Source organism: Vulpes vulpes, chromosome 1, assembly GCF_048418805.1.
Source record: "Vulpes vulpes isolate BD-2025 chromosome 1, VulVul3, whole genome shotgun sequence".
Classification (NCBI taxonomy): domain Eukaryota; kingdom Metazoa; phylum Chordata; class Mammalia; order Carnivora; family Canidae; genus Vulpes; species Vulpes vulpes.
Genome location: NC_132780.1, coordinates 16,556,225 through 16,570,823, shown reverse-complemented (window position 1 = coordinate 16,570,823; position 14,599 = coordinate 16,556,225). Strand labels below are relative to the sequence as shown.

At 55.5% G+C, this 14,599-nt stretch overlaps 2 protein-coding genes across 5 annotated transcripts; one reads left to right on the top strand and one right to left on the bottom strand.

Annotated features, from left to right (window-relative positions):
- Positions 1-2,496: 2,496 nt before the first annotated feature.
- Positions 2,497-9,164, bottom strand: EMC10 (ER membrane protein complex subunit 10). Of its 2 annotated transcripts, XM_026013883.2 has the most exons (8): positions 8,953-9,164; positions 7,914-7,986; positions 6,888-6,997; positions 5,899-6,003; positions 5,381-5,562; positions 5,076-5,169; positions 4,096-4,182; positions 3,727-3,859 (listed from the first exon to the last, which is right to left on the bottom strand). In XM_026013883.2, exons 1-7 carry the CDS (start codon positions 9,064-9,066, stop codon positions 4,096-4,098), a joined length of 765 nt encoding a protein of 254 aa, XP_025869668.2. In that variant the 5' UTR covers positions 9,067-9,164; the 3' UTR covers positions 3,727-3,859. The 2 variants fall into 2 exon arrangements, with proteins under 2 accessions (XP_072613484.1, XP_025869668.2); XM_072757383.1 differs by lacking the exon at positions 4,096-4,182 and having other exon boundaries at positions 2,497-3,859; positions 8,953-9,163.
- Positions 9,165-9,251: 87 nt separating this feature from the next.
- On the top strand, positions 9,252-14,286 carry GARIN5A (golgi associated RAB2 interactor 5A). Of its 3 annotated transcripts, none has more exons than XM_026013885.2 (5): positions 9,252-9,445; positions 9,645-9,763; positions 10,115-10,245; positions 13,273-13,552; positions 14,113-14,286. In XM_026013885.2, exons 1-5 carry the CDS (start codon positions 9,385-9,387, stop codon positions 14,170-14,172), a joined length of 651 nt encoding a protein of 216 aa, XP_025869670.1. In that variant the 5' UTR covers positions 9,252-9,384; the 3' UTR covers positions 14,173-14,286. The 3 variants fall into 3 exon arrangements, with proteins under 3 accessions (XP_025869670.1, XP_072613488.1, XP_025869669.1); XM_072757387.1 differs by having other exon boundaries at positions 9,252-9,472; XM_026013884.2 differs by having other exon boundaries at positions 9,405-9,763.
- Positions 14,287-14,599: the final 313 nt, after the last annotated feature.

Genomic DNA, 14,599 nt, shown 5'->3' with positions numbered 1-14,599 from the left:
CCAGGATCGAATCCCACATCAGGCTCCCGGTGCATGGAGCCTGCTTCTCCCTCTGCCTATGTCTCTGCCTCTCTCTGTCTCTCTGTGTGACTATCATAAATAAATAAAAATTTAAAAAAAAAAAAAAAAGAAAGAAACTGAAATGGAGGAATAGGTCAGAAACTAACACACCTCAAGGGCCAGGCTAAAGAGCTGGGGTTTTGTCCTGAGGGCACTGGGGAGCCATGGCAGGGCTAAGGAGTAGGGGCAGCCCTAGTGTCAGAAGTCCCCTCCATGAGGCCAGGAAGGAGACTGGGCTGATGTCCCGAGTCGGGGAGGGGGAGGCTAGGGCTGGGGCCATGGGGACAAGGGGTGAGGCAGGAAGGAACAGCAGAGTAAGGCACAGCAGTGCTCTGATCTGGGAGGCCATGTAGGTGGTAGCACCGCTTACTAGGGTAATGACTCCTGGAGGAGCTCTGACTGGGGGTGGACAGGTGGCACCAATTCTCCCAGAGGCACACCCTAGAGAAGGTAGCCATGGTTCGGGAGACCGGGAGGGGAGTCTGGGCTGGAGATGGCTTTGGGGGGATCAGCAAGAGTGGCTCCAGGGAAGATGGGAGGTGGCCGAGACCACCCTCGGCCAGTCCTCACCTGGCAATGTGACCTGCAGACACACACGCGCATGTGCCAAATGATGCGGGCACGTGGGGATTCCCACAGCACTGCCAGAAACAGCCCAGAGGTCCATCCAGGGGGCTGAAATCACCTCCAAGCCCGTCACATCACAGGATGAGGACCCACTTTATATCCAAGATGTAAGATAGAGAGGAAAAAACTCTCCAACTTATATAGGGAGGGAAAAAAATAGAGCAACACACTTTGGTAAAACTATTTACATACATATCTGCTTGCTTATGGAGAGACTAGCTCCAAAGCGATGCGCAGGAGGCTGGAAACTCAGGCACCCCCCTGTGAAGGGAACAGGTAGGTGCCTGGCTGGGGTGAGCAGAAGGCTCTTTGCTTTGGCTCTTATGGCATCTTTTGAGGTCCAGGCTATATCCCTGGCTCCCCTGGTCAATAAGATGAAATCATCAATAAAATGAGCTCTCCAGGGACAGGTGAGAATTAGAAAAGTTTAATGAGGCCAGAGCCCCAAGGAGCCTGAACTAGCTCAGACATTGACTGGAATATACCAGAAGATTAACTCTACTAGTCCCAGAGTGAGAGAGAGTCTTAGAGCAAAAAAAGGCCATCAGACAGGTAAAGAATTCAATCCCCATCTACTAAAAATTGACAAAATGGACCCACAAATGCCTGGGGCAAGAAAGCACCTGCCAGTGAAACAAAGGGTTAGGAAGGCAGAGTCTGAACCCTGTTCACCAGGCAGCACCAGGGGGGCAATCTCAGAGGGGGAGCAAAAGAATTCACGTGGAGTACAGAACACAGCACACGCTGGCTGAGAAAGAAATGCCAAGTCAGGGCACCTCTGGGACACTTTTATGTATTCAAGCCACAGAGAAACCGGTCAAACAATAACTCCCACTGCTGGTGGGTACGCAATACAACATAGTCAAAGAAAATACTGAGGAAGTACAAATCGGGGATGGTTTGGGACTCTTAGGCTGGGTCACAATGCAGCAGGGAGTGGCTTGGCGGGGTTGGAGGGAAGAGAAGGGCCAGAGGAAGGGCCACCACCAGACAGGGATCTACAGGTACCAGAAAACAGACAGGGTGGCCTGAGGTGTCAGCAACATCAGACAAATCACAGGAGGCATTCAAAATCATAAATGCTGCCCTGGAACAATGGACAAGAACAGTTTTCAGGAAATCCCAGTGGTGCTACCGTGCTCCACTTCCCTCTTGAGACAGATGCAGAGCCTAAGGATGACATGGGAAAGTTTGAGCCATGTTGGTGCAGCCATGGGGGAAGTGGCGATTGGGGTTCGCTCCGTGGAGGGCAACTCAGCAATATGCATCACATTTACAAATGCCACCTCCCTTTGCCCAGCCATTTGGGTTCTGGGGGTTTTAGCTTGGTTACATCTGCACCAGTGACAACAGTGACATCGGTAGGTGGAGTCCAGGTTGCATGAGCTCCGGTGCATGTCTCTGGTGGGACATAAAAGACAAGGCCACACCCCACTAGGAGAAGGTACCAGAACATACTGTGTAGGAGCCAAGAAGCAAGTCAAATGCGAGGCAGTGTAGGGAATTCACTACTCCCATGTTGCACAGAAAGGAGGAGAATGTGCGTCCCTGTTCGCCTGTGCTGGCAAACACACTAGGAGAGGAAATAAGCAAATCAAATGGGCGGGAACTGTCCACCTCGCACCTTTTATACTGTTTTAACGGTCGAGCCACGTGACTGTGTTACTTTTTCATAAGTGTTTCCAGTCTGCCACAGTCACTCCACTTCTGGTCACACGTCCCCAGGAAATCACTCAAACTCACCAAAGAGAGATTGGACAGCACTCGCTGTAGTGCTATTTATAACCATATCGAGTAAGACAATAAATGTTGAACATCTGGGGAACAGTTTAATAAACTGCCATACAACACCATGGAGCATCACGCAGGCATTACAGCGACCGTGACAGCCGCTTCTGTGTGTTTCCAAGTAACGTGTGAAGCAAAGAGCAAGGTTCAATAAAGTCTGTACAGCAGGACTTCCTTGGAACCAAATCAACAGTTGGATTTGGTTGCTGGAAGTTGTACCTTTTCAAAACATTGATGTATTTCAATATATTGTCAATATTTTTACATAGATGGGGGTGTGTGTGACAAATACGAAAGGCCAGGCAGTCCTCTCCTGGTGCCTCCTCCCAGGGAAGACACTCCAGACAGGGGAAGGGGTTCTATTTATATTATCCGGCCCCTGACTCTATACTAAAGGTTAGCTTGCTTTGTTTTCACTTTATTTTTTTTTTATTTTTTATTTTTTTTTCACTTTAAACACCATTTCTTGACACCTGGGTGGCTCAGCGGTTGGGCGTCTGCCTTCGGCTCAGGGCGTGATCCTGGGATCCGGGATCGAGTCCCACATTGGGCTCCCTGTGTGGAGCCTGCCTCTGTCTCTGTCTCTCTGCCTCTCTCTCTCTCTCTCTCTCTCTCATGAATAAATAAATAAATGTAAAGACAAAACAAAACACCATTTCTTCATGCCCCAAATCCTATGCAAGGCTTGGCATGCTGACAGGGCAGGAAAGCTAAAGTCCTGCTCAGAGCCATGGGCAGATAAAGGCCAGAGCAGGGTACCAAGGCAGGGCTGCTGGGAGGAATGGGGCCAGCCTGCACCTGCTCTGTACCAGGCCCCTCAAGGGCACACAGGTGGGAAGTGCGTGGCCCCATCCAGTGTCAGACAAATTAGGAGGACCATCTAGTCCAGCCGGGGACAGGCAGGATAGGACCACGAACAAAGGCACAGAGGCTGGAGAGAAGTCGGCATGTTCCCAAACTATGAGGCTTGGGGGTGGGGAGGACAGACACAGGGTCAGAGCTGGAAGGGGAGCTTGAGCTTCATGCCGTGGGCAAGAGGAAGTCTTTGGGGCTCCAAAGGGACCACAGGGGCAGGAAGGGTGCACCAGAATCTGGTTACCCATCCACCCAGAGGGAAAGGACTCCTGGGGAGGGGTGTCTTCCTGCCCTCATGGGATGGAGATGGGAAGAGCTAGCAAATCCTTCTTGGGATGATCAAGGACAGGAGCACTCTGGGCAGGAAGGGAGTAGCCTGGATGAGAGAGGACCAGGGATCTGACAGGACCCAGGCCCCTCAGCGGCCACTGCCCCCCCCACCGCCCCCGCCACCACCCCCTCCCTGGCCCCCGGCATCTGGCGCTCCTGACATCATGAGGAACAGGACGACGGGAATGATGTACATCCACTGTGGGCCAGGTGGGAGGAGGACAGGACAATGGACAGACAGACAGAAAGAGAGAGAGACAAAAAGAAGAGGAGTGAGTATGACTGCACTCCCCCCCCAGACGGGGAAGGTGGGCAAGCCGGCATGAGGGGAGGCCATGTGAGGGAAGGGGGCCCAGGTCCCCTACATTACTACAGGATAGGGAAGGGCTGGTGGGGTGCAGGGAGAGTAGAGGCGGGAGGGGGCTCAATCCTCACTCAGGCCTCCTGCGGCGGCGGCGTGGGCCCCGGGGCAGCAGGACGCAGGGCTGTGAGCAACACGGCCCCCCCGAGGACGAGGTGCCACTGAGGAGGGAGGGGGCACAGGTCAGGACCAATAGCGCCCACGGGGAGGGCAGAACTGAGGCAGTGGGTTCCTGGTCTCTCTGCACCTCAGTTACCCTGCAGTTCAGTTGTCAGGAGCTACTGGCAAACTGAGGCCCCACAGGCACCACACTCAAGGCAGTAGGCCTTGGCATCCTCCCAACCACAGTGGCCTCCGCTGCCCCTGCCTTTGCCTCAGGTGGACCAGCCTTACGCCCCGGTGCCCCCCCAGCTCCTCCTACTTGCCCCAGCCCAGCAGCATAGAAACCCCTCTCCAGTTCCAGACCAGCCTCCTGAGCACTTCCACCCACAGCCCTGCTTCCCTAAGTGCCTCTCCCCAAACCCACTATCTCCTTTCCAAATCTCCCCGTCCCATTGAAATCTCTGCCTCCCTCTCTTCTTCAGCCTCAAAGCACTGGCCCAGCTCAGGCCTCACCCCAGCCTCCTCCCAGTACCAACCCTATCCCTCCCCTGACCACAGCCCTCCTCACTGCACTTCCAGACAGGCCTCGGTTCTAGACTGACACTGCCTGTACCCATCAGCCCCAGCCTGAGAGGCTGTCCCTACTTCCCAGAACTGTCAGGCTCTGGGCTGGCCCCATCTGCTGAGCCTGGACACCCCATGACCGCTGCCAGTGAGCAGACACAGGCAGAGGCAGGGCGCAGGGCTCCACGGTCCTCAACCACTTTGTCCAGGCCTTGGGCTCAGCCCAGGTGCCAGGGACATGGCCGGAGAGACATGCCTGGAGGCGACAAGGAAGCCCCACACACAGGAGGCCTGGAGGATGAGGAGCAGGCCAAGGGCCATGGGAGAGAGCAGGGCAGAGGGGGGACTCAGGAGGGAAGGGAGCAGGGGCACGCAGAGCTCCACTCACATATTTGGCGAAAAAGGACTTCTGTTCCTGGGGGTTCTTGGCCTTCTGGGCCTGCTCCATCTCCAGACGCTCGATGAAGGCGGCTGTCTCAGGACTAAGGGTGGGCAGAGAAGGAGACAGGGTAAGGGGCTGGGGCCGCTGACAGGGACACAGCAAAGGCAGCAGCAGGATGGCTGAGCCCGAGATAGGGCTGTGGCCACCCTGCCCTGCAGCCATGCCCTGGCTCTGACCCTGGAACATCTGCACCCTACACACCCACACCACACACCCTCACCCTGGGGCAACTGTGCCCTGTGTGTCCTCACCCTGGGGCAGTGGTGGGCGGCTGTAGCTGCACTGAAGTGTTGAAAAGTTCCAGGTCCACGTCCTCCACCTCGTGGCCCCTGCAACCCCCGGGGTGCGTCACCACTGACACCCCCACCACGTTGCCAGCCACGTCCACGTGCAGTGTCAGCTGATCTGACAGGTGAGACTCCACCAGGGAACACTGGGGAGGGGAAGGGGGATGGGGTTGCCACCCAGACCTTGCTCACGTCCAGCCACCCATGCCTCCCAACCCCTCTCACAGGGCCCAGAAGGATCTTTCAAAGCCCTCACGGTTCCCTCCTCCCTTGGACACTAGCCGAAGGGCAACAGCCTCCCTCTGAGGGCCCACACTGTCCCATTAAAGGGCCCAGGACCTGGAATGTCCCCCTCCAGCCCAGGAGACCCTTGGGGGCAGGGCCAGGTCCATAAACACAGGGGGCACAGACAGAAGAAGCCAGGCTGGGGAAGATAGGAGGAGGGAGGAGAGAAGAGAGGATGGTCCCCATTGCTGACTCACCGCGGGGACAAAAGAGGAAACGTAGCCACCAGCTTCTGCGCCATCAGGGACCCCAGGACGCTGAGGGACCCGGACACGGTATAAGCCATTCAGGGCTGCCACATCCTGCAGGATAGAGGAGGAGGGTGGCAGGGAGAAGGATGATGTGTGGCCCCCGCCAGGCCCAGACCAGTCCTGCTCAGCCAGCATCCCTTTCTCTCTAGCCCAGGGCTTTTCCTAGTGGGTGGCCCTGCTGGTGAGTGAGGCCAAGAGCCCCTGGGTGCTCCAGCTGGGGGAGAAGCCATCTTAAGGGGAGTAGAGCCCAGCCCAGGGATGGAGTGAGTCCCAGGGACACTTCCCTCAAACCTGGATCCAGCTGCACCCAGGCCCACCTGTACCTGGACTCCCCAGTCACAGGAACAACAAATTCTCTTGGGAAGCAGCTGTGACAAAGAACCACGTGGGAACCCTACAGGAAAGCTGCTTGGGGTGGACCACTCCCCACAGGGAGGGTGTCCACTGGCATGTATCTGCCACAATGCAACCCACCTCCCCAGCCACTACATCTGGCCAAAGGGAGAGAGTGGCAGTGAACTGTGGCAGCTTCTGTGAGCTGTCTCTAAAAGACAGCTTCTCTCCCTGCCCCTCCTTTTTCTCTTCCTCTGGCCTACCGCACTTCCTCCTCCTTGCACTATCCCTAGAGAGGACCAAGCCAGGCCTAGCCACAGCCCGGCCCTCGAGGAAGCCATGAAGGAGGCTATGGTAGAGATAACCGTCCTCTGTTTAACTACAGCTCTTAGAGATCTCTTTCTCCTCCCAAGCAAATCTCCTCCTGAATATAAAGCATCTTGGCTGAATCTGGAAGGGTGAGAGGAGCTAACTATATGAAAACTGTGGGAGAAGGGGATGTGCTGGGCAGAAGAAATGGCACGGGCATGTGAGGCATGCATGTCATGATCCAAGGCACAGGTTCCCCTACACCCCAGCCAAGCCCTGGGCCCCCTGCTCACCCGGAGCCGGCCCCGCTCCTCCTCGTTGAGCTGCCGCTGCGACAGGGACAAAGTGCCATCCTGCTGGTTCCAGAGCAGGGAGCCCCGCTTCCGAAAGTGAGCACTGTCATCTGTGGGGAGTCAGGGCTCAAAAGCCACCCCACCACTGGGCCCCTCAACCCTTGCAAATAACCACACTGCTTCCCCCTCCCGAGCCCCCATTTACCCCCCCGCAAAGTGGGGACACCCTCCCGTATCCTGCCCTCCTATCTCACAGGGCAGATGTCTGAACATCACAGCTCCTAAGCCCTGTCTTGGCCTTTCCATGTGACCCAGGGATAGTCACCTAATCTCTGACTTCAGTTCTCCCAGCTGCAAAATCCAGGGGCTTCCAACCAGTGGGCCACGAGAGAACCAGTGGGGCTTTCCCAGGAGGATGCCAGGGTCTGAGTCAGGTCTGTGGAGGGTCCCCACTTTAGTGTTTCTAACAAAAGCCCCAGACTTTGGGGCCTTGGACCTTTGGGCCATAGTGACATCTATGCCCTGGGAATCTGAAGACCTGAATCATAGTTAATTAGGCTGAGCTGTAGAGTAGGGCCTAGCTCTACCATTCACTTACAGAAGGACCTTATGTGGTACCCCGCCCAAGCCTCAGTTTCCCCTTCTGGAAAATGGTGGCTGTCTCGAATACCTCCTGCGTTGCATGACGCCTGTGAGGGCATTTGAGCGAATACACGCAGAGCAGCGAATCCCTAGTGTAGGGCACAGGGTGACTGCTCTGAAAAGTCTGCTCTGAGGTCATTACTGCTGCACTGGCCTTTCTGAAACTAGGATTTGTTTTACAGGTAAAGGGAGTTTTTCAAAGGTAGAGTTCTTCTCTCTCCTACCCTCCCTGCCCCAATCTCCCCGGAATAATGCAAACACACTCTGGGAGCAAAGCTTTTAGTAGATAGATGGTGTGTCTCATACTGGGTGGCACCCAGACCCAACTTTTTGACTTCATGTGGCACCGGGTAAATGCCCAGAAGAGGACGGTGCTGGACTCACCGATCTCGAATGAGTGCTCCAGCAGCAGCCCGACGGTGCCGCAGCCCTCACTCTCTCGACCTTCTGCTCCTGCCTGCAGAGAGAGAGGTCCCCAAGTGAGGACTATCAGAGCCCTCGGCAGGGCAGGACCCAAGGACCCCAAGCCAGACACAGGCCGAGGAAGTAACCTTACTCTCATGTTCAAATCCAAACACTGACACTTGCCCACGATTCCACCGGGAACCGTCCATTTCATAAAAATTCATGATCTGGACGGTCCCTAGAAACCCAAAGCCTGCAGAGAAGCGTCTCCTTGTTTCCAAGGCAACCATCTCCAGTTCCAAGGCCTATGATCTTCACGCCTAACATCATAAACATTCGCGGGTTAAAGGATACCTGCGCTTCTTCCCCAATCTAATATACAAGTAGCCTCGTTTTCACTTTAACAGCCACAATAGCCACGTCGCCGCCGGGATTCCGCCCCTTATCAAGTACATCCAAGGCTCCTCGCCGTGTATTTCTCCAAATCCATATTTTTCCTACCTCCGCATCCACCAACCACGCCCTTGCATCTACGCAACCCCTCACACCTGCGGAACCGCGGGGCCAGATTTTAATCCTTCAAATCAAGATCCCGCCCTCCTCAAAGCGTACTCAGGAGGCACAACTCTACCCAATCACTCCAGAGCCTCCCAGTCGGTTTCGTCTCTGCCGCCCCTACGTCTGATTCGCCAAGGTTCCGCTCAGGCCACACCCCCCCATGCATATTTAACGACTGCGGCTCCCTAGCTTCCTTCGTTAACACGCTGATCTTGCCCCAACCTCCTTCGGCGTGTCCTCGCTTTTAGAGCACCGAAAGCCCGGGGACCAAGCTCTCGTCCGAGCCCCGCCCCCTCATGCATATTCACGAGCCAGACAGAGCCTTCCCAACTAGACTCACTTTGACCTCTTCTTCCCTCTTGGCCGTGCAATGCCTCGTACGCACCTTACCGGACCGAAACACCCGAGACCCAGGATTTTCGTCAGCCTCGCTCCTCGTGCAGAGCCAATGAGTACTCACCCCTCGCAGAGCGGCCCCGGACCGGCAGCCACTGCCCCGAGCCCGGCTGGGAGCTGCTGCCGCCATCAGCAAGAGCAGGAACAGCCGAGTAACCACCGCACCGGCCGCCGCCATTTTGACCCCCTCCTACTAGTCCGGGGCGGGCTTGAGCCGGGCGCTGTGGAGCGGCGTGATCCTGAACCTGAGCCAGTTCTTTGCGCCTGCGCGCCAGTTCTTTGCGCCTGCGCACCAGTGCCCTCCCGCTCCCGGGGTCTGACGTCAGCTAGGTGGCCGGCACATCATCCAGGTCTCTGGGCACCGCCCGCTGGGAGACGTCACAATAACTGGCGTTTCCCTGGTGATGTTCAAGCCCGCTCCGCCGCGTTGTGAAGGGATAGAGTCCGCGGCCCCACCCACCTGTTTTCTCGGCCGGCCCCTCGCTCCGCTCTCCCCATGGGGCGGGGCGTTGCGATGATGCGGGGGCACGAGACTAAGCCGGCCCCCGGTGGAGCAGGTGAGGCGGGACCTGGTGGGATGGCAGGTGAGAGGCGGAGCCCGGCCTGGTGAGGGAACCAAGTGAGGGATGGGGCCCGCGATACGAAGACTGGTAGCCCAGATTCCCCTACCCTCAGAGCCGGACCTCCCTGGGCCCTACCAGCTGGGGGGCCCCGGCCCAGTCTCCTGGACTGGACCCCTGAACTTCGCCCCTGTAGAATGCCCCCTGGTTCCAGCCTATCCCACGGGCCGGCCCGGACGGCTCCAGCGCCACCTCCTGAGCGGCGAGTTCGACCAGCTGCGAGACTTCCCCATCTTTGAGAGCAACTTTGTGCAGGTGTGGAGTCCCAGAACCCCCTGACACGGGCCCTGGACTTGAGTCCTGACCTCCTGACTCGGGGAACCCCTGCTCTGCCTACTTCTGACCATTTGCCCATAACGTTCATATCCTGGGATTCTGGATCAACCCCACACACACCCCTCCATGCCTCTAGACCTTTAGCTTCTCTATGGACCCTGGCCTCCAATTCTCTTGGTTCATTTTCACTTCACACCCGGATAGCTCAACCTCTGACCCCAGGATATCTGAACCCGGACTTGGTGTTTAATACACTTGGTTCATGACCCCTAATTCTGCCAATCCTGCCTTCCATCTATCTTGCTTCTAACCTCTAACCCCTGGCCCCAGGTGACCCGGTTAGGAGAAGTCGCCAACAAAGTCACCATGGGGGTGGCAGCCTCCAGTCCAGCCCTGGAACTCCCAGATCTGTTGCTGCTGGCCGGGCCTGCCAAGGATAACGGACGCCTGCAGCTCTTTGGGTGACTGCCCCCATCCCAGCTTAGACCTCCTCCTTCCCCAACTCTGGGCATCCTGGGCCCCCTCCCTGCAGCATTTCCTTTCACAGATACTCCCAGGGCCCAGAGTCTTGGATGGTTGCCAGCCCACTGTGGGCTGCTGTACACCCAGAAGAACAAAGGCAGGGGTACTACAGGGATTAGAAATCAGATAGATGGACATGAAAGGGACAGTCCTCAGACCCACCCTGGCGAGAATCAGAAGAATAACCATGTATGCAGTGCCTCCTGCATACCATGAGCCCCCTAGGCCACGTGAATAATCTCATCTCTGACATACTCATATGTTGTGGCCCCTCCATCCTTTGAAGGGTTAACCTGAGGCTCAGAGAGGGGGCCACTTTATCCAGAGACCCACAGCCGGTCAGGGGTTGGGTTGGGATTGGAATCTCAGGCTCTTCATCATTACTAACCTCAAGATTCTTGAGCTCCAGTGCCACACTAAACACTACCCCATTTGGGTCTTTGTTTTCTCATTGAAAAAGTAATGCAAACAACTCCAAGGTAGAAAACATACATAGCACAAAATAACACCTTCCGCCCACCCTAAGCTCCTGCCTCCAACTCCAGCTGCAAACAACAAAACATTTACATACATATATTGTATTTACAAAAACATTCTGCCAGTGGCTTTCACTTTTTTGACCACATATGACAGTTAATGAAAAAAAGGGAGGGAAGGAAGGAAGGAGGAAGGAAGGTAGGACTGACTTACATCACACACACGCACACATAGGAGTCCACAGTCCTTTGTCTGCAATTCTGAAATCTAAAAAGTTTTTTTGAAACCAACTTGGTGGCAGAATCTGATTCTGACCCAAACTAAAGTAAGGCTACTTACAGCCTTTATGTATCTTCCCTGTAGAAGTTTGGAATCTTCCACAAAGCAGCATGCTGATGCCTTCAGGTGCTCTGGGCATATTCTCTCCTATACCGCTCCTTTTCTCATCAGTGCTGATCTTATCCTACCAATCATATCCCACTGCTCACTGAGTCATTACCTGCAGGCAGAGGGACACTAAGAGCAATGCTGAGGGGTGCTCAGACCCCCATAATCTCCCTCAACACCCCTCTTCCCAAATAAACATACCACCAAGGTAAAAACACTGAGCTTGCTCTGCAAATGAAACATCAAGACTCATCCTGCCCTTAGGTCCTCGGTTCTAAGCTGCTTGCAGCTGGGAGCTATCCTGGGCCGGTTCTGACAAGCATATGACAAGTGTGTGTTCGCCCTTCCTCTGAAATCAGCTGCAGATGCATGCTACTTTTCCACTCCGTTCACTCCCTCACCAGCACTAGAGCGACATTCATTTCAGACGAGCCTAAGAACAACCACCAGATCCTTTTCTGGACATAACACAAGCTTGAAAACCAAGCTTGCATCCGGCGCTGTTACCACATAGATAGGGAATGTCCTTGAACAAATTCCCAGCTTCCTGTCTAGGTTCAAATCCTGGTTTCACCTCTTCTTCACTGGCGTGGGCCAAATTCCCTACTTGTCTGTGCCTCAGTTTCCCCATCTGGAACGGGGATAAGAGGAAAGCCTGCTTTCTGGGTCTGTCAAGAGATAAACTGAGGAAATGTTTGTGGAGTGCGTGGAACAGCACCTGGCACAGGGCCAGCACTTTGTAGACACAGTTACTCTTCTATTTGGGGAGTGTCATAACAGATGGAACCACCTGCTAAGGGACAGTGATGTTGTGCCCAGTGTCTTGGGATCATGGCCAGTGTGGCAGGCAGAGGGCATCCATGCACCCTCAGTGTGTGGGTGTCTATATGATCAATTCCTAGAGGTAGTATTGCTGTGCCAAAGGGTGCTATGTGGCTACCCGGTGTGGTGGTTAAGAACATGGATAAGACTTGGGTTCAAATCCCCGCTGTGGACCTGTACCAAATTATCAACCCTCTCAACGAGCATCCATTGAGCACCTACCTACCATGTGTGAGCTCTGGGTTCTTGGGGAGCAGCAGTGAGCAGAATGAGACTTCTGCCTGCAAACTCACCTCCTACTGGGATAGCAGACAGAATAAATGACAATTTGTCCAACAGAGTAAGGTCTGTGGAGACCAGAAGAGGTTGAGGGTGGGGAGGTCTGCAAGGGTGGACACGATTGCAAATAGGCCACGGGTTGTAAACAGACCCTCTCCCTGAGAAGGTGCTTCTTGAGAAAGACCTGAGATTATGGGGTCAAGCCATGGGGCTGGCTGGAGGATGATTTCCCAGCGTGTGCAGTGGTCCTGAGGTAGGAGCAAGCCTGGTAGGTTTATGGCACAGCAACCAGGCCAGTGTTGCTGGGGCTGAGTGAGCGAGGGGAGTGGGCAGAGAGGTAAACAGAGGAGGCCGACCCCGCAGGGCCTGGCGGGTCAAAGTGCATGCAGACTTTCCTTTACTCTGAGCCACGGGAGGGACTTGAACTCAGGGGTTGAGGGGCGCCCTCTGGCGGCCGCATGGGAAAAGAACGGAGAAGGCTGAGGAAACCGCCCAGCCGGGAAATTCTCTGGTGGCAGGCCTGGGCTGGTGGCGGAAGGAGTTAGATGAGGTCGGATCGTGGGAACACTTTAACGGGAGAGGCATCAGGACTTGGTGGCAGGATTGGATGAAGATAGGAGGAAGTTGGGTCGGGCGCAACTCCATGATTTCTGACCGAGCAAGTGGGAGGATGTAGTTAAGATGCAGAAGATGGAGACAGGAGCAGGTTTGAGTTGGGGAGGTCAGGAATTTGGTCACTGGACCTGTTGTGTATCCAATGTCATTCCAACATCCAAGTGGACATTTCTAGAAGGCAGCTATCTACGAGAAGGATCAGCGGTGGGAGGCACAAAGGTGCTCTGGGGATGGATAAAATTCACGAGGCAGAGAAAGTGAAAAAGGATTCTCTGGGCCAAGAGAGGGGCGTCGAGGGGTGCCCCCGACCCTGAAGGTGCCCAGGACGGCGAGGCTGTCGGGCCAGGGGGCGTTGGAAGCTGAGGCCGCCCCTCCCGCCCTCCCAGGCTGTTCCCTTTGCAGTTCGTCCAGCTCTTTGTCCACGATGAAAGCCGCTGGCAGCTTAAGGTCAAGTTCCGCACCGGCCGCGCCTTCTACCTGCAGCTGCGGGCCCCGCCCGAGACCCGAGACCGCGAGTTCGGCCAGTGGGTGCGGCTGCTCTACCGCCTGCGCTTCCATTCGGCGGAGGGAGCCGTGCCCTTCACGCAGGAGTACTCGACGATGGAGGATGGAGAGGATGATGAGGACGACGTGGATGAAGAGGAAGATCTGATCGAGCGGGAGGAGGTGTGGGGAGGGGCAGGGCCGGAAGTGGGGGAGGGGGCGGGGCTGGGGCCGGACTCCTGGGTCCGAGGAAGGAAGCAGCTGGGAATTTGGACTAACCGGAGGTGAGGGCTTGGGGACCTAGACTCCCGAGTATGAGGGAGGGGCTGGGGGCCCGGATTCCTGTGTTGAGAGTGGAGGTGATCATGAAGGCGTTTGTAGACACAGCAGGATCTCAGGGCCGGGCAGGGTCTGCAGGACCTTGGGTACACTAGCCCAGGTGGCTATATAGTTTCCTAATCGGGCACCCCACCCCCAGCCTCTCTCCTTTTGACCTTAGTGGAATATGGACCCTGAAGGGCTGGGGTCGACCAAACCAAATGCCCAGTTCCCTATACCGCCAGGGGGAAGGGAGGGGCATGGGTCCTTGAAGGTGGAGGCATTGAAACCTGTGGGGCCTCTTCCTCTGGAGACACCCACTCCCCCCACCTTCTAGGTAAGCACAAAACCCTCCCCACTTTCCCTAAAATTGCTGATACACCTGTAGGCCAAAGCCTCTGAGACAAACTCTTTCTTATACCCAGCTTCAAGAAGACATGGAAGCCAGACTTGACCCACAGACCTCTGAACTCTGGGGACTCTGATTCCTCCAGTATCCTTTGAGGTCACCAAAGGACCAGAGATCAAAGTACCCTACCTCAGGGCCAGAAAGATGAAGTATTAAAGTTAATAAAGATCGGCCACTTAAGAACCAACAAGCAGGTCATGAGCACTTTTGCTGTCGTCACCAATTCAACGTGGCTGCCTTGGCGAAGTAGCCTTTCCAGTATGGCTGCTTCAACATGGTGTTGGGTTCATCATGAGTGGCTCCTGGGGCCACCATGAGACCTAGTGCCCACCACTCCATCATAGCTACCTCTCTAGAGTAGTCTTCCCCGTCTGGGCTTTGGTTTCCCCTTTAACTTGTTGTAGCTGCCCCTGCAGCCAACTTGCCACCTCCCCACTCATAGTAGCTAGTCTGAGAGGGCTGCCTTGACCAGGTCTTGGTTCACCTGTGCCTTGTAATTGCCA